At 48.8% G+C, this 22,004-nt stretch overlaps 1 protein-coding gene across 1 annotated transcript in view; it reads right to left on the bottom strand.

Moving 5' to 3' along the window:
* Positions 1–22,004, bottom strand: part of URB1 (URB1 ribosome biogenesis homolog) — a 38,568-nt gene that overhangs the window by 2,466 nt on the left and 14,098 nt on the right. Inside the window, exons 15-37 of the mRNA XM_058823896.1 lie at positions 21,169–21,288; positions 18,490–18,606; positions 17,705–17,843; positions 16,760–16,930; positions 15,633–15,829; positions 14,899–15,123; positions 14,138–14,317; positions 12,539–13,400; positions 11,453–11,654; positions 11,103–11,280; positions 10,477–10,535; positions 10,141–10,334; positions 8,751–8,861; positions 8,600–8,663; positions 7,695–7,866; positions 7,085–7,187; positions 4,828–4,988; positions 3,858–3,969; positions 3,491–3,597; positions 2,807–2,950; positions 2,096–2,205; positions 948–1,124; positions 382–623 (exon numbers count right to left, since the gene is read on the bottom strand). Of these exons, the coding sequence (XP_058679879.1) occupies positions 382–623; positions 948–1,124; positions 2,096–2,205; positions 2,807–2,950; positions 3,491–3,597; positions 3,858–3,969; positions 4,828–4,988; positions 7,085–7,187; positions 7,695–7,866; positions 8,600–8,663; positions 8,751–8,861; positions 10,141–10,334; positions 10,477–10,535; positions 11,103–11,280; positions 11,453–11,654; positions 12,539–13,400; positions 14,138–14,317; positions 14,899–15,123; positions 15,633–15,829; positions 16,760–16,930; positions 17,705–17,843; positions 18,490–18,606; positions 21,169–21,288 (4,147 nt within the window). The remainder of the gene's footprint in view (positions 1–381; positions 624–947; positions 1,125–2,095; positions 2,206–2,806; positions 2,951–3,490; positions 3,598–3,857; positions 3,970–4,827; positions 4,989–7,084; positions 7,188–7,694; positions 7,867–8,599; positions 8,664–8,750; positions 8,862–10,140; positions 10,335–10,476; positions 10,536–11,102; positions 11,281–11,452; positions 11,655–12,538; positions 13,401–14,137; positions 14,318–14,898; positions 15,124–15,632; positions 15,830–16,759; positions 16,931–17,704; positions 17,844–18,489; positions 18,607–21,168; positions 21,289–22,004) is intronic.

The raw sequence follows: 22,004 nt of genomic DNA, 5'->3' as shown, positions 1-22,004 counted from the left end.
TACTTACACATCACTTTCAGACCCCCATCCACGCTCAGAATGATGCACACCATTGAGCACAAAGCCTCCAGGCGCTGCTGTTTCTCTTAGGATTCCATTAAAGAATACCCTTTGTCAAAGCCTGATTTGCCACCGAGTTTCATTTTAAAGCTCTTTCCCTTCATAACTGTGTTTCTCCAAAGCTTCCAAATTGTGGTAAGTTTCAAAATCATCCCAAGGAAGATCTGAAAAATGCCTTTCCATGTCCTTTCCTCCTCCCTCAAGGTCCATCAGTCTGACAGAAGGCATTACCACTATTTCAGAGAAGTCTGCCTCACTTGAACTGCTGCTCTGTAACAGCCACAACAAAACAAACCTTCCTTGAGGCATTTCAGCACTTACTGAGCAGTTCCTCGTGTTGGTACTTGTGGGCCAGGGCCTGCAGGTCCTGCTGCAGCTGCAGGTCTGCGCTGACCAGGCTCCAGCGGTGCAGCAGCAGCAGCAGCTCGCGGCTGGAGAGGACGCTGGCGTTGAGCGTGAATCGCCTCATGTCCCCGAACGCCTCCACAACCCCAGCACGGTATTGCAGCACGGAGCTGAGGGTGCCCAACAGCTCAGCCAGCCTGGCCGGCTCCGTGTTAGCCCTGGCAAGAGAAAACACGAGTGCCAGGCCTGCCAATTCATCAGCACAGCTCCCAATCCCTGCTGTCAGAATGGCCAGGAGTTAGGGACAAAGGACTCCACAGCAACCGTGCATCACATTTTACTTTACTTCCCCTGTATTCAAACACCTAAATCCTCCTGTCAAAGAAACCTCATCCAAATTCATACTCAGCACACAAACTGAAGGTGAAAAAAACCATCCCTCTAGCAGAGATACAGAAATCCTCCTGGCCTTAATGAAGTTCAAACTGGGCAGAGGATGAAATGCAAACCAACTAAAACAAAAACCAAAACAAAGCACTTACCGAATATGTTTGATTAACGCCACCAAAACACACAGAAATTCATTTACAAGCTGAATAGGAAGAAGTTTCCTGTTCTCCTGGGACGGATTCTTGTTTTTTCTCTTGTCTCCTAAATTTGTTTGCCACAGCATGTGGACTAAGGAAATTATTTTATTTATCATCTTGTTCTCCAGAAACCTGAAAAACAAAACAAAACCAAAGAAAAAAAGGTAAAGAAAAAAAGAAAACCACGTTTGGAAGGCAGATCCTCACCAGCAGCTGGCCCATCACCTCCAGGGACCATATTCCAGTGCACTTTCGGTGCACTGCCTGAGCCTGTCAGGGCACTCTGTGCATGCAGCAGAGATGTTTGTGTGAGGGAGAGGCAAGGGCAGGAGGAATGTTCTAGACAGAGACAGCTCTAATCCATCCCTGTGCCCCTTCCTGTGCAGCAGCTCCTGTGACAGGAGGTGATCCGAGGCTGCTTGAAAGTTAGAAGGTAAAAACACCAGCACAAGGTGCCATTTTGCTTTTCCAGCTTTTCAGGGAAGTGATTTCCAATACACAAAGCTCCCCCAGCATCCTCCCTCCTACCACAGCCTGAAAGCAGCTTGGTTCTGTTCTCAGAAACACAGGGACACCCCAGAGTGCAGCAAGTTCTGCCAGCACAGCCCTTGGTGCCCCTGTCTGTCCCCCCTGGTGCCCCTGTCTGTCCCCCTTGGTGCCCCTGTCCCCCTGTCTGTCCCCCTTGGTGCTCCTGTCCCCCTGTCTGTCCCCCCTGCTTCCCCTGTCTGTCCCCCCTGGTGCCCCTGTCTGTCCCCCTGTCTGTCCCCCTTGGTGCTCCTGTCCCCCTGTCTGTCCCCCCTGGTGCCCCTGTCTGTCCCCCTTGGTGCTCCTGTCCCCCCTGGTGCCCCTGTCTGTCCCCCTTGGTGCTCCTGTCCCCCTGTCTGTCCCCCCTGGAGCCCTGTCCCGCTGTCTGTCCCCCCTGGAGCCCTGTCCCCCTGTCTGTCCCCCCTGGAGCCCTGTCCCCCTGTCTGTCCCCCCTGGAGCCCTGTCCCGCTGTCTGTCCCCCCTGGAGCCCTGTCCCCCTGTCTGTCCCCGTTTCCCCTCAGCCCCCATTCCTGCCCTGGGGACAGGACAGTGGCTGCCATGTCTCCCGCACTCTGTACCTCCTCTCCAGGCTGTGCAGGAGCCACGTGAGCAGGCTGTGATCCTGCACCAGCTCATAGGCAGCTCTGGTGACACGGGCAGCACTCTGCAAGATCTCCAGGATGCGACGCTGAAACAGAAAACGCAACTTGTGTTTTACAGTCAGGATCTAATAATCCAATTCAAATCAGCAATCTGGCTGCTATCTGATCACTTCAAGGTAAAATGACCAGCTCTTCTCAGCAGCTCCAGGGAAGGACAGACATTCTCCCTTCACAGCTTCACACCACAGGTGCTGCTCTTACAGAAGCATTCAGGCAGCAAGACAAGTTTATCTTTTTGCCCAAGGTTTGATACCTGACACACTCAGGGTGGATGCTCCCAAACCCGAGAGCTCCTCCTGGCACGTGGGTTTCCCTTCTGCTGAAGCCTGCTCAGGCAACAAATGCACTGGCTGGGGAATAGAGACCCCAGAAAAGAAGAGGCCCCGACTGCAGGAGCAAAACCAGGGCACCCACGTGAGGCTCCATGATGGCAGGAGCCCGTTCCAGTTTCAGGCACGAGGGTGGCACTCGTTTAGACACAAGCCATCATTGCCCCCTCCACACATACACAATACACAAAACCAACAAGGCAGAGTCAGCTGCTCCTTTCTGGTTCGTACTCGGGATCTCAAAGCCACGCAAACCTCTGTGGTTTGGGGTTTGGGAACTTTCTGTTTTAATTCTTACCTGGGAGCCCTCGTCACACAAAGGACTGTTGAAGAAGGACAGAATGACCTGGAAAATCCTCTGGTAGTCATAGAGCTCATAGCAGTGTTTGTCACGCAGCCCCTCCCCAAGGAACCTGAGGATCCACTCCCGCTCTGTTTTGTACTGGAGCCACAAAGAGAAACACCACCCTCAGACATGCAGACATTTCCAAAGAAAACTGCTCCCAAGAGCACAAAACCCTGGTTCCCTCTGAGTGCCAGCTCAGGGCTCACTGCAGCTTGTTCTGGACCTCTCCTTTCCCATTCCTATCAAATTTAATCACTAACATCCACTGGGAACAGTCAGTCTGAAACCCAAACATGCAGTGGAAATGGAATTTTAGAAGCTGCTGTTCCTAAAACACTTCAGTTGAACTGAACGTTACTAATCCAAACTCAAAGAGAAATTGCAACTAGCTGGGGCAGAATATTCTGTTTATTGTGCTCACAGAGCACACACAGCACAACTCACTGTGCGTTGGTATTAAGAAAGCAACAAAAACCCCACAGAAGTAACATTTTTCATTCCAATATGAAACATAAGAAAGATAATAAATAAATAATTAACTACCTATGGGAGAATGAGATTTCATTGTATTTTTATGGCTGTTTTTAGTACATTTCTGAAGAATTAATTACTGCATACCTAAAATGGGACTCTTACCTCAAAATCAAAACTGTAGAAAAGCTGGAAAAAGCCTGGTACCTTCCTGAGGTCCAAATACTGGTGTGACAGCAGGAATCTGTTCACCTTTATGTACATGTGGTCCTCTGTGAAGGGCAAAGCTGGTTAATAAAGCTGCGTCGGAGGAGGACAAGGCTCCCAATGCACAACAAGGGACCACAATCCGTGGAAGCTGCAGCGAGCGTGCAGAGCTCCAGGCTGGAGAACAGCCCAGAACTGCACAGGGCCTTTGCTCTGAGCTCCCTCGGCGCTGCCCAGCCTCCCCTTCCCTCCCCAGAAGCACAGCTCAGTCAGGAGGAGATCAGCACTCCCCACGCCCTGCTGCTCCCCCAGCAAGCCCCGGTACCTGGCCTCAGGATCTGCTGTGCCGCACGGGCAATGTAGAGGCTCAGCGAGAAGGTGAGCCTGAGGTTGGGCTGCCTGATTCCGTTCTGCACGGCGTCCAAGAGGTACAGCAACTGCAAGAGCCCAGGGAGAGACGCTGAGGCACAGCCCCAGTGAACACAACAGGAGAACAAGGCACCAACCAGCTTCTGGGACACTGCACGGGCCACACAGTGAAATATCAATTCCATCAGGATTGCCATTCCTGCATACAAAACTCCCAAGAATTTCTACAATGTGTTTTCCCTTTTCTCTGTTCATGGTCATAGCAGGAGGAAACCCAAAGCAGTGGAGGAGAAACAATGGGAGAGAGGATGGAAAGCTTCTTTAGCTGTCTCACACATGCATGTGGGTGCATGAGCAAGGCAGCATCTCTCCCACACACATGTCCATGATGTACCAGGTGTCCTCTGGCACCCTGGCACTGCTCACTTGGCTCTGCTCCCCAAAACCAGCCCAGAGCCCAACCTGGCACTGCTCACTTGGCTCTGCTCCCCAGAGCCAGCCCAGAGCCCAGCCTGGCACTGCTCACTTGGCTCTGCTCCCCAGAGCCAGCCCAGAGCCCAGCCTGGCACTGCTCACTTGGCTCTGCTCCCCAGAGCCAGCCCAGAGCCCAGCCTGGCACTGCTCACCTGGCTCTGCTCCCCAGAGCCAGCCCAGAGCCCAGCCTGGCACTGCTCACCTGGCTCTGCTCCCCAGAGCCAGCCCAGAGCCCAGCCTGGCACTGCTCACCTGGCTCTGCTCCCCAGAGCCAGCCCAGAGCCCAGCCTGGCACTGCTCACCTGGCTCTGCTCCCCAGAGCCAGCCCAGAGCCCAGCCTGGCACGGCTCACCTGGCTCTGCTCCCCAGAGCCAGCCCAGAGCCCAGCCTGGCACGGCTCACCTGGCTCTGCTCCCCAGAGCCAGCCCAGAGCCCAGCCTGGCACTGCTCACCTGGCTCTGCTCCCGACAGCGAGCCCCGTCCAGGTGGCAGCGGAAAGAGGCCAGCACAAAATACGCCGCCGCTCTCATGCTGGGGTCGTAGCTGCTCAGGGCAGCCACGGTGAGACCCAGGGCATTGACTTCCACAAACTTGTGACAGGCCACCACGCACTCTGAGGGGATGGGAGAGAAGCAGAGAGCAGCCTGTGTTAGCACTGACAGTCCAGGGTTGTCACAGCACTCGAACCCCTCACACCCCTGGCCACGAGCACCCATTCCTGGCTCTACCCCACAAACCGTGACCTCAGGCCACGGAGGCTCCTCCAGCTGACAGAGGGCTCCAGCAATTCCCTCTCAGCAGGAATTCTCTACCTGAGCTGAAATGCACAGGGCTGCTCTCATTTATTGAGACAGGGATGATCCTGCCCACCAGGCCATGCAAAGCTGTGGTAAATTCTGTACACACATCTTAGTGTCTCACTGTGTCAGGGAAGCTGAGTACAAAGAACAACCAGAGGGAAAATTCATCTCTCCAGAGCATTACAGGGTGCCTGAGAGACCCTGTGCAGGCACAAGTGACTCTGGTGGTCAGGCCTGCCCCGAGCCCTTCCAGGTAAAACAAAATCCAGCAATGAGCAGAGATCAGCCCCAGAGCAAGCAGGAAGCACACCCTTCAATGCAGCATTCAGCCTTCACAGCATTTTGCCATCAGGATCGGGGGTTTCTCCTCTAAGGGCTCCTGCTCTGTGCGCTTTGGATGTGTTTGCTGCCATCTGCACTCACTGATGGCTGGAAATGACTGGGTGTGAACCTCCCACCTCACCTCCAGGAACGGAGCTCCATGGCACCTCAGGGGTGCTTTACAGCTACAAATGTACAAGTTTAGCAATTATATTAATGGATTTTCTTGTCATTCACACTGAAGGTCAGGAGGAAGTTTCTAAAACAAATATTCCTATTTAAGAAGGAAAGGGCTGCAATCTTACTGCCAAGTACCCACATTTGGCCAACTGATTTCCTCCCCTATCACTGCCCACAGGCTAGTGTGTGTGCAAATATGTGTGTGTATATATATGTACACGTGTGTATGTGTGCATGTATGTATTTATATATATAAAACCACGTTTAAATAATCACAGATTATTTCTGTCCCTGTACCAGCACCTGGGCTATTTCTCTCATCTTTTCCTCTACTACTAGAACTACTAAAACCCCATTTCATGCCTGGCAGTTCCTTACTGCCAGCTCAAGCAGGGTGTCCAGTTCCCCCCAGCCCTGCCATTTGTCCCAGGGCCAGCACTGTGCTCTCTCTCCTTCAGGCTGCAGCCCTGGGGAGCTGCTGCTGTGCACCCACCATTCCCACTGGGGCAGAGGGCCACAGGATGAAACCCAAGGTTCTCACTTCAGCAGGCCACAGGAAGATTTATTTGGAAAACTTGCCTTCACTGAAAACATGCAGTGGTAATATTTTCCATCCTGCTGCCCTTGGACAATATGTTCAAAAACTGACATAAAATAACAAGCTCTTATTAGAAAAGTATCCCAATTGAATTCTATGTCTGTCATACAGCTTATTTAAAGGACCTTGAGAACCAGGATGGAAAAGCTTTCCATAAGATGCTTATCAGAGCTAAAGATAGACAGAACTTGCTATCTGCCCAGCCCCAGATTTGCTTTTTCCTCAGCAAGCACTGAGCACTGTGCAACAAGTCCATGTTTATGCATTCTGATGGCACTGTGCAGCCAGCACAAAGAGCAAACAAATAAAGAACTGGAGTTCCAAGAGCAGCTGACGTGGTTTACAGGCACCACGGGACTGGGACTCATCAATCACTTGGGCCCTTTCAAAATGCCCCTCTCAGGACACAGACTCTCACTCCTCCGTGTGGAGAAGCTCAGAGGGCTATTTTCTCCTCTCCATATGCAGAGCTGAGTCATGTCAGACAGAACCCTGCTGACAGTCCAGAGCACCAGCCCACTTGTGAAACACACTGGCCCCATGCCCATCTGTCTGGTGGAAAAGGAGCTGGCTGAAGTTTCCCTGTTCTGTACATGCCAGATCTCCAGCCAGTCCAGCCACAGCCCTCACAGCAGTTTGTTTCCTCCCTCCAAAGTCAGGCACAACTTCCTGGCAGTGTTAGCTCTTGGATCAGGGATAACAGCGCTCCAGGTGCAGCTCTGCAGCAGAGCAACCTGACACTAAACACCAAACAGAAACACTAAACACCAAAGAGAAACATTAAATACCAAAGAGAAACACACACTGTACCTGGCCTGGTCAGTTCACTGAAGAGCTGAAGCAGAAAACAAGGATCATAGAAGTCTTCAAGGCTCTTCACTGTTTCATCTTTATATAGTGACTCTTGTATCCCCTGAAACCAAACCCGAACCAGCGTTTGTAAGGAACAACATCAATTTCAAGCTTGGTTTTAAACTTCCACAACCACCTCATCCCACTATAAAGCCCTTGATACTGCACCTTGTAAAATACAATGCACCACAGGGTGAGACACGCTCGTGTTCAAAGCTGGATTTCACTGTGAGAGCACAGCCACAACTATTTCCCTTGAGCAGCACCAACAGCAATCCAGCAAACCGTAAGGAAGGCTGGAGAGCCAGTGGGTCCTTGGGCTGTGCAATCCTGGTCTCACATACATGACAACCTCTGCAATGCACTGTCACCCTGCTGACAGGATGGGGCCTGTATCCTGCAATTACTCTGAAAAGTGCTCCTGAAGAACTAATCCCTCCTAGGAACTGAAATTACTGTCCTGAAGGGAACAAACTGCCATGGATTACAGAGGTGCCAGCCATGAACGGCTCAGGAGTGTTCCTGCCTCTCCAAGAAGGGAACCATGGACAGGCTGATCCCAGAGCACCTGTGATGGCAGCAGCCGGCGGTGCTGAGGGAACGACAGGATCGTCCTCATCATCTTCTCCCGATCCAGCAGACACAGAATCTCCTCCATGCTGGGCTGTTGCCACAGGGACTTCCCCAGACTCTTGCACGTCTTGTGATGCTCCACAGCGGCTGGACCCCACAGCAGGATCCTTAAACATTGTTAAAGTTAACACATTAGGCAGGAGAACCGAAATTTTGTATTCACTTGTGGTTAGTACCCTGTGGCACTTGAAACTCTAACTTGTTTCCCTGGCAACACCTTGTCCAGCCATCCCTAAGCTTGCAAATTAAGTCTGAGTCTCACCCTGCCCTCCCCTGTCCATCCAAGTCAGATGTACCCACTCAGAGGCACCTGTGGATTCAGGCTGTAAGTGCAGGTAAGAGTGACAGCAGCTGCATGAAGGGGCAGCAATCCAGAGCTGCCTGAGCCAATGCTCTGCACTGCTGGAGCCATTTCTGCTCCTGCCTCAAGACAGCAAAGTGCATGTGAGGGAGGCAGGCCAAACCACAATTGTTAGGAACAGGCTTTCCTGTGGACTGCCTGGGCACAGGAAAGGGAAAAGTCCACTAGAGACTTATGGTGCAGACTTATGTTTCTCCCACCTGTGAGAAGACCCCTATAGTGAGCCCCAGTTATGGAAAGACTGACTCCAGAATTGAGACATTCCCTCATCTAACCCACAGACACACAGAGTCTGGGCAACAGAAGAGAATTACATTAAAAATAGGAAATGTGTAGTAAAAGCGTTTCCAAAAGCACCATTCACCTTTAGGTTGCACCTTGTTCATTGTCTCCTTCATTTAAAAATGAGACCCTGGAAAATGCCAGTTGTGAGACTCCCTGTGCGCAGTTTGCCCAGCAAAGCAAGGTGTTCAGCTCACCTGGAGTTGATAAGGCTTTGATTATTCTTCTCATACAGCTGGAGCAGCAGCAGTATCTTCTGATCTGAAAGCCAAGATGGAACCCAGAGTCAGTGGCCTGTGGACACAAGGACCAGCTGCACAAGTGGGTGCCCCTGGCAGTGACACTCACCTGTGGTGCTCAGCGTGGCCCCGTAGGCTCCCAGCAGCACGGGGAGGTGGCTGCTGTCACACAGAGAGGGGCTGAGCTGCACAGCTGTCAGCAGGATGTCCACCAGAGCCTCTGCAATGAGACAGCCTGAGCCTGCAGCTCCCAGTCCCAGAGAGCACAAATATCACCCCAACACCCCTCCAGATGGGTGCACACAGAGCACAAATATCACCCCAACACCCCTCCAGATGGGTGCACACACACCACTGGGCATTCCACATCAACATCTCTCTCTGGGATACCACAGCCCATTCCCCAACACACTCAAGGGGGATTTTGATGCATTTAACTCAAGGGAACACCTTTTAACGGTACTCCCAGAATGAACACAGAAGTCACTGGGCCAGGTGAGGTCCCCAGTGTGAGCCACAGGAACTCTGTCCCCTGGGGTACACAAATGCTCCACCTTTGCTCTGTAACTAACTGAGAAGCACAAAGTGCCAGTGACTGGGTTCCTCAAGAACAAACAGGCTGTCTGCAGCACACTCCAGACTCAGCAGCTGGCCTCACAGAACCCATCCTGATTCTACAGAAATACACTCCACAGGTAACACACTTACACACAGTAAGCAGCAAAATCTATTCCTTATTTTCACTAATTGGTGATCTCACAAGAGCTTTTCTCTCTTTTCAGGTGCTTTAAAACTTAAATGCTTATTTACATGTTGCTCATCAATAAACAAAAATTGTTATCAATACACTGCCCTGAGAATTTCCCCCCCTTTTCTTACACAATCACTGAATCTCAAACCTCTGCACAGTGGGGAAAAGCTGAGGTCTGTGTGGATTAAAGGTGGCTCAAGGCCAGGCAGGATTTTAGTGAAGAAGAAACAAAGCCAATCCTACACATGAACTACATCCAATTTGTATTCCTCTGGAGGGATATTCCTCATGAAAGGTTGCAATATGAAATACACATAATTTAAATTGCCATTTTTGATAAAACTTGCAAAATCAACTTTAAATCTCCTGTGTCACCCTATTTTAGAACAGGTTTAAACATCACAGGACCTATGTGCACTTCAGTCATCTTACACTAATGGCCTCACAGAAACCAAAAGAATCAATCTGAGACTTTGACTGGGTTAAAAATACCAGAAAAACAAACAGACAAACAAAGAAACACCCAAACCCACCTTTCCAGCAGTTTTAAAAACTGAAGTGCTTAAAACCAGCATAAAATGAATGCAACATTTGGATGCAAGCAGAGGCACAATTTAAATGCCAATATTCTGGAACTGTTAATAACTGCAGTATTTACATGAGTGGGTGTGTTACTGGATGGAGAGAATATACTGCAAGAAATACAAGAGTAACTGTGTTCAGTGTGGGAAGGAGATGATTAAAATACCTCTGGTCTGGGTGTTGGTGCCATCCTCCTCTCTGTGCCTCAGGATGGCAGACAGAAACAGAGAGTGCTGTGTGACCATCATGTGCAGCTTGGAGAGCCTGAGCAAGCTCTGGCTGAGCGGGGATTCCTCCTTGTACAGCAGCTGGACGGCAGCGTTCAGGACCCTCAGGAATGTCCCATCCCTGTACCGGTACCTTGGGAGAGGGAGCACAGCGGGGTCAGGCCACAACCAACCCAAGGAAACCTGCTCGAAATTCAGAGTTGTTTAAGCAATGAGAACTGGGCAAAGAAAATGGAGTTAGTAACACCAAACCAAATTAAAATGGAAACACTCACTTGAGTCCCGCCTTCACAAGGCTGCGCCAGTCATCTGGGTCCACTTCTCCAACCACACCCTGTGTGCAGCAGCAAAGAGAGAGGCTGGTTTACATTGCTGGTTTACATTTGGCACAGGGAGCCTCTGCAGCAGTTTCAGTTCAAGGGACACACTGAGAACATGCAGGCCAAACACTCATGGGGCAATCAGAACTCAAACCCAGGGACAGCACACAGGGAGTGACCAAGCACTGTTCTTCAGGATCCAAGTCCGGATTTCTATTTACGATCAACCAGATTTCTGCCCCAGACTTCAGATGGCATGGCAGGTGGGTCTTGGCAGAAGTATCTCTATCATCTTTTTTAATTAAAAAAATAAAATTCCACTGATAACCTTTGATTTCTTACTCCTAAATACCTCAAACTCCTGTCTTCAAAGAGGATTCTTACCTTAAAGCCATCATCAAGAACATAAAACTCCTTCATATAAAGGGTTATCAGGACTCCGCAAAAGCTATTAAAAGCCCATGGAAACCAGGATCCGTAAAAGAGGAAATCAAGCCCAATCTGTATTTACAAAACCTACAACTGCCCAATCACACACATGCCTACAGTCCCCCTGTGGCAAAGCAGGTAAGGAGTCTCACCAGTAATTCCTCCAGTCTCAGCAGCATGGACCTCTCCACTTCTGGCTTGCTCTCATCTTTACTGCTGCTGTAGATGGCCACCAATCCCTTCATGCAGGCCGACAAGAGCTGTCTCCTCCAGGAACGCAGCTCCTCCGAGTCTTTAAGCACTGTGGAAATGGCATCTGCCACGGCCCAGCTGCACAGAGACAGTTGGGGATTTTTTAATTAATATTTTAACTTGGTTTTGTATCTGTTAAAGATGTTTGGCTGGATTCTCTGAGGAGAGGATGCTGTTACAGCTCCCATTCCTATCCCAGTGCTTCCCAGCAGACTGAGCCCTGAGGGAGGCACACACACTCTCTGCTCACCTCTCCTCACTCCCTGCTCTCTCCAGAGCAGCAGGAAGGCACTCCATCAGGCTGTGCAGCCCTTTGCTTTCCACAGGTGGCAACAGCTTTGCAAGGATCTGCAGTTTCAGAGAGGCCTCGTGTGACGCTCCGCTGTCCTGGATCCCGGCACAGAGCTCCTTCCACAGGGCTTTCCTCAGGACAGGGGTGACAGCTGAGACAACTGTTGGGAGAGCAGAGGGCACAGGTTGAACACCTGCAGGTGTTCAACTACAACACACTCACCCCAGATCAGTTTCTAATCCAGGCCCAGACCGCTCTGTTTCTAGGGAATGCTGCTACAGCAGCTGCTGATCTGTAACAGAGGTGTGCTACAGCAGAGCCTCACTTCTTTACCCATCCTCTGCTTCCCAGGCTGCTGACAAGCTCTTAGCACTGCCTGACCTTGTAGGTAGAGCTACAGCCCCATTTAGCCTGTTTCCTTTGCTATTGACATTTCTGGGCAATAAGAGAAATGAAATTAAAGTGATCCTGTTCTACCCAGCTGAATCCTGACTCATTGTTTTGCTGGTAGGGATTTAACACTGTTGTCCATGGATGTAATGCTGCTGTGGGTTTGGAAAGTTCTGGACTGCCAGCTTGGGAAGGCATGACTGTAGCCAGCCCACAGCTGGAGATTTGTTTCAGAAGAAATTTTTGGACTCTGTCAAAGTGAAAGCTCAGGTTCTGCAAAAACCATCTGGCTGTGGCATTGCACACTGCAGACACTCTTCTATCCGAACAAAAGGTTTTACCTCCTGTACCAAGCCAGGAGAAGCACAATGACAGATTTGCACATGCACTGAGCATTAAATAAGGGCTTCAAAAGAGAAATCTGGGCAGCAGTGACTGTAAGAGCCCTTGGCTGCAGTCTAAGAGCCAGCCCTCAGAACACCTCTTCACCTTCAGTGCTGCAGAGGTACTTCCAAGATAGCCCTGGGAGGTCACACATCCAAGTTTTATCACCTTTATCTGCTGTGTAAAGATTCCAAGACCTTATAAGGCCAGCAGGAGCTAAGCAAGGAGTTTGGCCCCTGAATCCCCAGCAGGGCTCAGCAGTGCCCTTACCTGCGCAAGGTCGGCTGAAGCCGTGCTGGTCTCTGCACTGCAGATACACATTAATGAGGGGCAGGAAGCTCTCCATGTGCTTCCTGAGGAACTTCCCAGCGCCACTGCCCAGACACCAGAGCTCAAACTGCAGCAGGTGAGTCCTGCAGTGCTGGATCAGCACGGCCACGATGGCCAGGGAGGTGTGTGAGCACCGGGCCAGGCAGTGAGCCTGGACCTCGACACCAACAGCCAGGGCAAGGACTGGCTCACTCTGGAGAGCCTGGAGGAAAACCTCCTCCAAATCTCTGCTGGCTGATGCTGACATCAATATCCCCAAAGCCTTAATGTGCCCTGTGGAGAGCAGAAACTCTCCTTGCTGGGGCTGCCTTTGGTAGCTGTCTGTAAGGAGCTTCACCAAAACCTGTCCATAGAAGTTTAACTGCTTCCCCTTCTTAGGGGATTTGTCAGATTTCTGCTCAGTCAAGCTCATCTCAGGAAGCTGCAGCATGGTTAGTGTGATCTCCTTCAGCTGGGCTGCAGCCATGTACGTGTGCAGCTCCTCCAGAGCCTGCAGCTGCTGAGACCTCCTGGCACAGGCCTGGCTTCTGCCCTTGCCCAGGGCCTGCAGCTCTGCCAGGACGCTTTTTGTGACGGCCTCGAAATACTTGGACAAGACGTGTCTGTGATCTGTTGCGAGGCCCTGCACGATGGGGGCAGCTGTTTTCAGCAGCTGGAGCACCCCAGAACTGAGGTGAGCTGACAGGAGCTTCACAGTGACGGGGTTCAAGCCAGGCTGAGGAACAGAGCGCAGCTCCACGGCCAGGAACCAGCTCTCCAGGGTAGGGTGTCTGAAAATCAGCGTGAGCAAATCCTCCAGGGTCTGTAACAAACACAGGTAACTGTATCAATGAGTGGATAGTGCAGGGGAAAAAAAACCTCATTCATCTGCCTGTTTTCCACAACTTGGAAATCTTACAATATTACAATTACCGAACATGAAATTGTCTACTAGCTGGCCAGAGGATAAAAAATATTACTGAATTGCAAGCACATACATACCATTCTCCAAACATTTATGCTGTTATACTGAGCATTCTAAACATGCCTAAGCTCATCTCCAGAGGAAAACTGAATATTCTAGGGTTCATCAATGCATTCTAATCTCCACAAAATAATCGTCTACTAGCTGGCCATATTCAGGAAATACTGGATAAATATTTATCCAATATTTATCCAATATTCAGGAAAACTGAATATTCTAGGTTCATCAATGCATTCTAATCTCCACAAATTCCCAGAACAGATGAAAGAAGGGCAAAACTCACTCCTCAAGTACGTAATTTTCACACTGGGCTGGGGGAATACATTTTTTTCTGCACATGTGATCTCTTTCAGGACCTCTCCTGACTGTGCTCCAGCTCAGGGGTCACATTGTGGGTGATGCAGCTGGGTCACATCTCCAGACAGCAGTTTTGCAGCTGCTGGACCACATGCTCTATGTTCCTAAATTCTCTTCCAAGACCTTAACATCACCTCTCTGTGCAGCAAAACTGCTCCCTAGAGAATCAATCAAATCAAAGTTTACTAGCAAGTGCCTCTGCATCAAGGATTTGGTACCTGGTCATTTGAAGACCCTTCTGCCATCAGAGACTCCTCATCCATGAAGAGATCTGACTCAGCCTGGTGCTCCTCCTGCTTCTGCTGCTGCTCCAGCTTTACCTGACTGCCCCGGCACAACAAGAGGCTCAGAATGTCCACAAAGAGGTCAATGAGCTGAGGACCCAAGGTTTTACCAACCTATGGAGATAAAGGCATCTTGGGAGCGAAGAAAAGAGGAGCATGGGAGCAGGAGGGTCATCATCCAACAGGAACAGGAGTTAACTAAGGACTACTTAGATTATAACCTCTTCTCGAGGAAGGAACCACTTCCCTATGTAGAAACCTGATTCTTAGCGAAGTCAGGGGTTGCCAAATAAATATTGATAGATTTTCATTTATACTGTGGCATTTGGAGTTACACAGGCCAGTGAATTTTACTGTCTGCAAAGGCTTCTCAGGGAGATCCAAGAGCTGAATTAAAATCTTGAGTTTATTTGCACTCACACCCATCAGTAAGGTAACCCATGCAAAGTAAATCCAACAGTCTTCAATAATCAGAAATACTGACATTTGTTTACAAATCAAATGCAGTTTTGTATGTGTAGTTGCAGTTTAGGTGCTGCAGGTGCAGTTCTGCACGGTGCTGTGTAGCCCCAGAGCCAAGCAGAGGAAAAAGAGCTACAGACCTGGAACCTAAATTTTAACAGCCAAGCCATTTGTACCTTCTACCTTAAAATCACCCAACCATAACCACAGTATTATGACAGCATTGCTCTTACACTGCTGAAGCTCTCCACGGTGGATTTCAGGTACAGCAGCAGGTGCTTTACTCCCAACAAGAGCTGCTCAGGGGGCAGCCTGGAAGCCAAGTCTCTCAGTTTGGTCTGCACACCATCTTCCAGTAAGGCATTGCTTCCTCTCTCATAGGCACTCTTCAGCAAAGTGGGAAATACACAATCCAGTGCCACAGCGGGTTCTTCACTTACCCCCTTGTGGTTTTTAAACTGTTCAAAGTGAAAAACAGCATAAGAGAACAGCACTGATGAGTATGAAACAAGAATCTCTTCTCTTTGAGATGAGCTCTGAGCTGAACTGGGGCTGAAGCTCCAGGATCACAAGTGTGCAGTGCTGCTAGAGCAGAGCTGTCCAGCAGTGTCCCCAGGGGAATCTGATGTACTGACAAACACTCCCCAAACCCAGCCCAGGGGGCTGTGATCCTCCACCCACCCAGGGGAGCTGCAAACAGAGGGCAGAGCACGCACCAGGCTCTGCTGTGCCTGTGAGGAGTCTGGGCATGAGCCCTCAGCCCTGGGATCACCTCCCAAACACCACAAAGACTCTTGGGTCACCAGAGAAAAGCCCTGGAGCAAATCTGTGTCCCAACGTGATCAACAAGAAATGCAGAATTAGCTCCATAAAAATGCTGTTTCTGATGGAAGTGTAACCTCTAGAAACTGAGAGGTTTTTATAGGAATAGTGGCTCAATAATTCAGGGACTTCAGGTATTCCATACCACAGGTTCCTGGGATTGCTTGGGTATCCAGAGTTTGTAGTACTGGTTAAATTGGTAGAGCTGAGGGTACTTAGACATTTTCAGGGACTTGAGATCTTTGTCATAGAGCTGGAACATCAAGCAGAGAGCAAGGGGTTCTCTCTGAGAGTGCAGGAGGTCAGTGAACACAGCAACAAGGTACTTCACGATGTGAGCTCCTAGAAAAGCAAAAATAAATTAAACTATTGACATGAGCATGGACACTGGGGCCACAACCCTCCTTAGTGTGGGCCTTGGCTCAAAGCATCACACAGAAAAGCACTGAGCAAGATTAAAAAGCGTTTGCAGTGACCCAGACAAGTGTTCCTGACCACTGGGGTACCTGAGAAATCCTCTACACATTAGTTCTTGCAGAAGCAAATACTCCACCTTCACTGTGCTGTGCTAAACATGCCTGTCTTTTAACAGGAACAGACCCCAGCAAGCACCAGCTCAGAGAAAAACTGATTTGTACTGGGGTACACACCCCAGTTAACACGTACAAGTTAAATAGAATCTTCTTTCAGAATTGGGACTTTCAGTACACCCCAGGTGCTGCCAAATACACAGAGAGGACTCAGTGAGGTGCTGTGGTGCTGGCAAATCCTGCTCCAAGCCCACCTGACGCCCTGGTGATTTTAAGGCTTTCCTCAAGGAGGTGGCAGAACTTTGCAATATTTGCCACCAGAGCTTCATTTCTGAAGTTTTCTTTGGACAATACATCCATTTCCTACTGAACACTGCAGTCCTCTCTCCCTGATCTCAGCAAGAGCTGCCCACAGGCATGGAAACCATGTTCCTCTCCTGACCTCCACACTCTGCCCTTAAAACACTGGTACTGAGGCCAACTACTGCCAGACCAAGGCTGTCCCTGCCACAGGGACGGTCTCTTCTCTCCAGGGTCAGGGAAAAGGGGCAGAACCACCTACAGAGCTTCAATGCCTCTCTTGAGCATCAAACACCAGGAATCTGCACCTCCTTCTGCTTGCAGGGAAGAAAATAAATGTCATAAAAATGAAAAATGGTATAAAATTATTAAAAATGGGTAAAAATGATGCCACTTTCACTCCACTGGTAGAAATGACACATAAAACAAAAAAAATCTGTACCTGTTCCATCTCCAGACTGAAGCAACAGCACATTCCTGGCCTCTAATGCAGCAGGGACAACAGCACTGAAGGGAAATGTCTGGATAATCATGTCTTCATTTAAAGAGAACCCAATTTCTTCATCGAAGTCATCACTGCCCTCGATCAGAACATCCACCATATCCAGGACATCTAGGAAGGGAAGGAAAAAATGTAAGCAGAAGATACAGACTACTGGAAAAAACAACAGAAAAACATTCCAGGAACACAAAGCAGCTTTGTGTTCCTCAAAAAAACCAGACAAACAAAAAAAACCAAAAAAACCCCAAAACAAAACAAAACAACCCCCCAAAAAACTGAAACAAACAAACAAACAAACACCCACAAAAAACAAAAACAAAAAAAACCCCAAACAATCCACATTTGTCAGGCAATACAATGTTAAGTGCAACACAAAAATGACAGCTTTCAATGCTGCTGTCCAGCACAGGGTGCCCAGAGCAGCTGTGGCTGCCCCTGGATCCCTGAAGCGTCCAAAGCCAGGCTGGATGGGGTTTGGAGCAGCCTGGGCTACAGAAGAGTGTCCCTGCCCTTGGCAGAGGTTGGAATTGGATGAGCTTTAAAAGGTGCCTTCCCATCCAAACCACTCTGGGATTCCATGATTCTGTGAACAGCCCCAGGCAGAAGGACTGAATTTCCATTTTAGTTTGAAAATGCTGCTGCAAGAGCATGAAGAGAGATTTCAAATACTGTGAAAGTGGCATAACCACATTAAAAATTAATTGTGGAGGTAAAGTGGTAACTTTGCAATTCTGACTTCTGATACCAAGTACAACACATGAGCTGAATGAATCCTGGAGGATTCTGTAACAGGATTTCTACAGTTATCCATCCCCAGCTTGCTGATGAGGGCTAGAAAATGCAGCCCCAAGTGGTGACATTGTACTGTTGAGGCTTCCCACGTACCATCAATGTGAGAGACAGGGATGCTGACGTTGTCAGAGTCCTGTTTAAACATGGTGGCCTGGAGCGTGCTGGCTTCCTGAACCACGTCTGCTGCCTTGTCTGTGTAGGGATAGGGCTTGGTCACCAGCTTCAGCAGGATCTGCCAGCAAAGGGGGACAAAGGTAAGTGAGTGCACTGGCTGTCCAGGGCAGGGGAACCATGTGCTGCTAAGAAACAACATGTGCTAAAAGGGGTTGGAAGCTGGGCACGTTTTAGGAGGACTAAAACTAATCCATATTACTTCTGCAGGATTCTGTCCCCTGTCCTGCTCTACAGGGGACACTGATGGAAAAAATGAAGTCCACTGCAATTTGGCATCTACAATGCTACCCAGCCTGAGTCCCTGGGGAGACTGCCCTGGAAATGGAGCCCTGGGCATCCAACATCCTGCCAAGTAAATGGGAAGTGTCAGCTTTCCTTGTACAAGATCACAATTTACTGAGCTCTGATCATGTTGGCACCTAAGGAGGAGATAAAAGCTACCCACACATACAACACCCTACCCTCACACCAACAATGCTGTTAGAACAACTGATCTTTTTGGATTTAATCTTCCCACAAATCATTTCGCTGTCCCTCCCACTGAAGACAAGGATGCCACGTCTGTATAAAGAATCCCAGACAATGCTTTTCTCAGAATTTACTCTCTGTTCTTTGACAGGTTTCTCAACAATAGCAATAAAATCTCTAGTTTCCACTAGCACTGTTCTTTGCATTGTTTATCCAGCTAATTTGAACACTGTTACCCTTTCCAAAAACTGAATCACTGCTTCCTTCTGGTCTCCTTTTGTATTATCCAAGTGTTCCAGCCAAACTGAAAGTTCCTTCCATGTGTACTCAAACACTCCACTGTCACGTAAAACCTGTCCAGGAAACAAAGGGGAGGTGTGTAAATTAACCTCAAAACACCTAAAACACAAAACCCCAAGAGATACAGATCTTTCTGCAGAGTAACTTCATGATTCCCTCTTTTGGGAAAGAAAAGGAGAAGAGCAGGTTAATGGAAAGAACTATCTGTCAATCTCCTCATCCCCTCAGCTCAAGAGGCCTTATTCCCACTCACCAGGGGGACTCTGACTGCATAGTGCACAATAAAAATCTTACTTCTATGATTTTTGGAAAGCAGGTAATACTGCTTTCAGAGGGTTGTACATCTTTATATCATCACAGGCAGAAAAAAAAGCACCTTAAAAATACCCTGTAGGGAAGATTTACTGATCTAACATAAAGGAAAATAGTTGCTAAATAAAGCCTAAATCAGGTTACTTGTACAGGAAACAATTAGGCAGAAGGATAAATAGCCACGTAAAGGAGCAGAGAGAAGTGCAGGTTGTGGGAGTGGTGAGGTAGACCCATATCACAACCAAGAGACAGGCTTTGACACATCTAGAAATTTCCCCCACTTCCCTGCTCTCTACATTCAGGCCCTGACCTCAGGCACCCAAACCTGGTGATGCTGTGCTGCAGCTGTACAAGCAAGACAGGAGGAGAGGAGAGGGAGAGGGAGAGGGAGAGGGAGAGGGAGAGGGAGAGGAGAGGGAGAGGGAGAGGGAGAGGGAGAGGAGAGGAGAGGAGAGGAGAGGAGAGGAGAGGAGAGGAGAGGAGAGGAGAGGAGAGGAGAGGAGAGGAGAGGAGAGGAGAGGAGAGGAGAGGAGAGGAGAGGAGAGGAGAGGAGAGGAGAGGAGAGGAGAGGAGAGGAGAGGAGAGGAGAGGAGAGGAGAGGAGAGGAGAGGAGAGGAGAGGAGAGGAGAGGAGAGGAGAGGAGAGGAGAGGAGAGGAGAGGAGAGGAGAGGAGAGGAGAGGAGAGGAGAGGAGAGGAGAGGAGAGGAGAGGAGAGGAGAGGAGAGGAGAGGAAGGAACTCAAGTGACACCATGGCCAAACTCCCTGTCCCTAGCTATCAACAAGAGAGGTAACCTTGCCCAGCTCCTGACTCTGGCACCCACACTGCACAGGATCAATTTGTGTCTTTGCTCCTCTCCACATACAGAATAAAAGGAAGCCATCATAACTCATTTGTTCCACGTTTACTCTGTGCACAACACCAGCAACTCTAAAAATAACTGCTGCTTACATCAGTCTGACAGGGCAATTCATTTAAATAAAGAAAAATGAAGGGAAAAGGATTCATTTTAATATAATTGACTATTTTTGGCAGAGTCTGGAAATAGAAACACAGTTGCAGCTCTCACAGAACCAGGCAGGAACAGAATGTGAAATCCCAAAAGAAGCCTTCAGTTACATGGCCCTGCACAGAAAAATCAGTCCTTAGCATCTATTCTTAGCAGCCTTTCTGCTGCCATAACTGCCCTGACTCCCCTGCTCCTACACTCCCTTCAGAGAAAGTGCAATGGACTGCAGGGGAAAGTGGACACAAGGACAAGTGAGGCAGTCCATGCTCCCACCTGGCCAAATAGACCCCAAACCACCAGGAAAACAGCACATTTTGAGCAGGTTTTGGTTCAGACATTCATTACTGGGAGACCAAGAGAACCTGCCTTTAAACCCTTGCAAGGGCCAAGGGCAACTAAACCCCAAATCGATCACTGGAACTGGGTCTGGAGGACTGAATGGCACTCTCTGATTAGAGCTAAATGCAGAGATTCAATGCACAGAGCTGGGCACAGATCCATGAGCCATGAACACTGCAGGACACTGCATGAAGAGCCCTGTACAGGGCCAGCACAGCCTCCTGGATTTCCTCTGGGCAGGACATTTGGGTGTATTTATTCCAATGTTAATCTCTACCCCATCTCAGATAACTAAAGATGTCCTCTTCTAATAGGTGCTGAAAACAACAGCCTCTGCTGTCCTGTGGACTTGTAGTTGACCAGTTTTCCTGAAAAGTCAAATAGCTAATTTAAATGTACGGAAGGGGATTTAAATTAATTTTTAGGACAAAGTACTCCTGGCACCAAAGCTTGTATCAGACAGTAGCAGAGAGGATTATTCTGCAGGGCCAGAGCAAACCATCCAAGGCTTATGCAAGGCTGGAGTGCTAGAGTACAGACTAGATAAACAAGGATAAAGTACAGAATAAATAAATAGTGATAAAAAATAAAACTCAAAAGTAATCTCCTCTAGATTAATGTCAAGACCTTTGCAGGCACAAACCACATTAATTTATTACAGCGCCAGAATTAATTCAGCCTGGGGAGGGTGGGCAAACATTAAAGACATTTTCCTTACTCTTTCATCAACTGCTGCAGGGAAGGCAGTTCAGAGCATTTATTTCCAGAAAATATTTTGTTAATAGCCAGTTATCTGACAGCAAATTCCAACAACAGTCACAAGAAACAGGAAAGGAGACTCTGCTGACCACACAACCATGCAGTAAAGGCATCTGCTTTAAGAAAAAACTACAATCCTGAAATTTCAGACCAATGGGATATGGTGAATATCCTGATATTTCAATTCAAATGCTTACCTTGATGATTAACTGTTTGGTGGAAATTTTCAGATGAGAATGGGTACTCGAAACAAACATTTTCATCAGTAAATAGAAGACTGATTTTTCACCAGATATCTTCTCTGTCTCAGAGATGTCCTGCAAGAAAAATATATTAAAATTCCTCTGCTACAGCAGCACTGTACAGGGCTATGTTGCACTGACACCGATGTGTAAGGTAAGTGTGTTATTTTATAGACCTGCCCAAACGTGCCAAGGCCAGAAATATTTGGGATCACTACTTTGCATTTAATGAGCCAGGATCCTTGCACTCACTTGTAAAATGCTTTCCTGGAAAGGGGAAGCAGACAGTAATAACAGAAACCCCAACTACTGCAAGGACCCAAGGCAATGCCACCTCCCCATCAGTCATATTTATTCCCCAATCATATTTTACTCCCCAGTCATTCCATGTCAATCCCTGCTACAACACTCCAACAGTGTCTCTGCTTCTCCCCAAAGTCAGGCCCACTCCTTTCTCCTGACATGACAAGCAAACTCTTGACAGAGCTCTTATTTTAGAAGCCTGCAGTGAAAAAGAGAGCTGGGGCCCTGAGGATTTCCTCTAATTATGGGGAGCATTAAAAATGTTGCAATTTCCTTGGGAAGGGGTGGGATGGCTGCCATCAGTGCTCATTTCCCTGGTCTGCAGCCTGAGGCTTTCCAGACAAGGGCAATCCAGCCCATTGTCACCTGTGCTCCTCTCCAGAGACACACAGAGCTCCTGGAACCTTCGCCTGCGCTCACCAGCGAGGTGACAACAAAAATGCTGTCCCTGTAAAAAGCCTTTCAGATCAGCAGGGATCTTCCACCAC

This window comes from Ammospiza caudacuta, chromosome 2, assembly GCF_027887145.1.
Source record: "Ammospiza caudacuta isolate bAmmCau1 chromosome 2, bAmmCau1.pri, whole genome shotgun sequence".
NCBI lineage: Eukaryota > Metazoa > Chordata > Aves > Passeriformes > Passerellidae > Ammospiza > Ammospiza caudacuta.
Note: the sequence above shows the minus strand (reverse complement) of the source record. Positions and strands in the feature narration are given on the sequence as shown.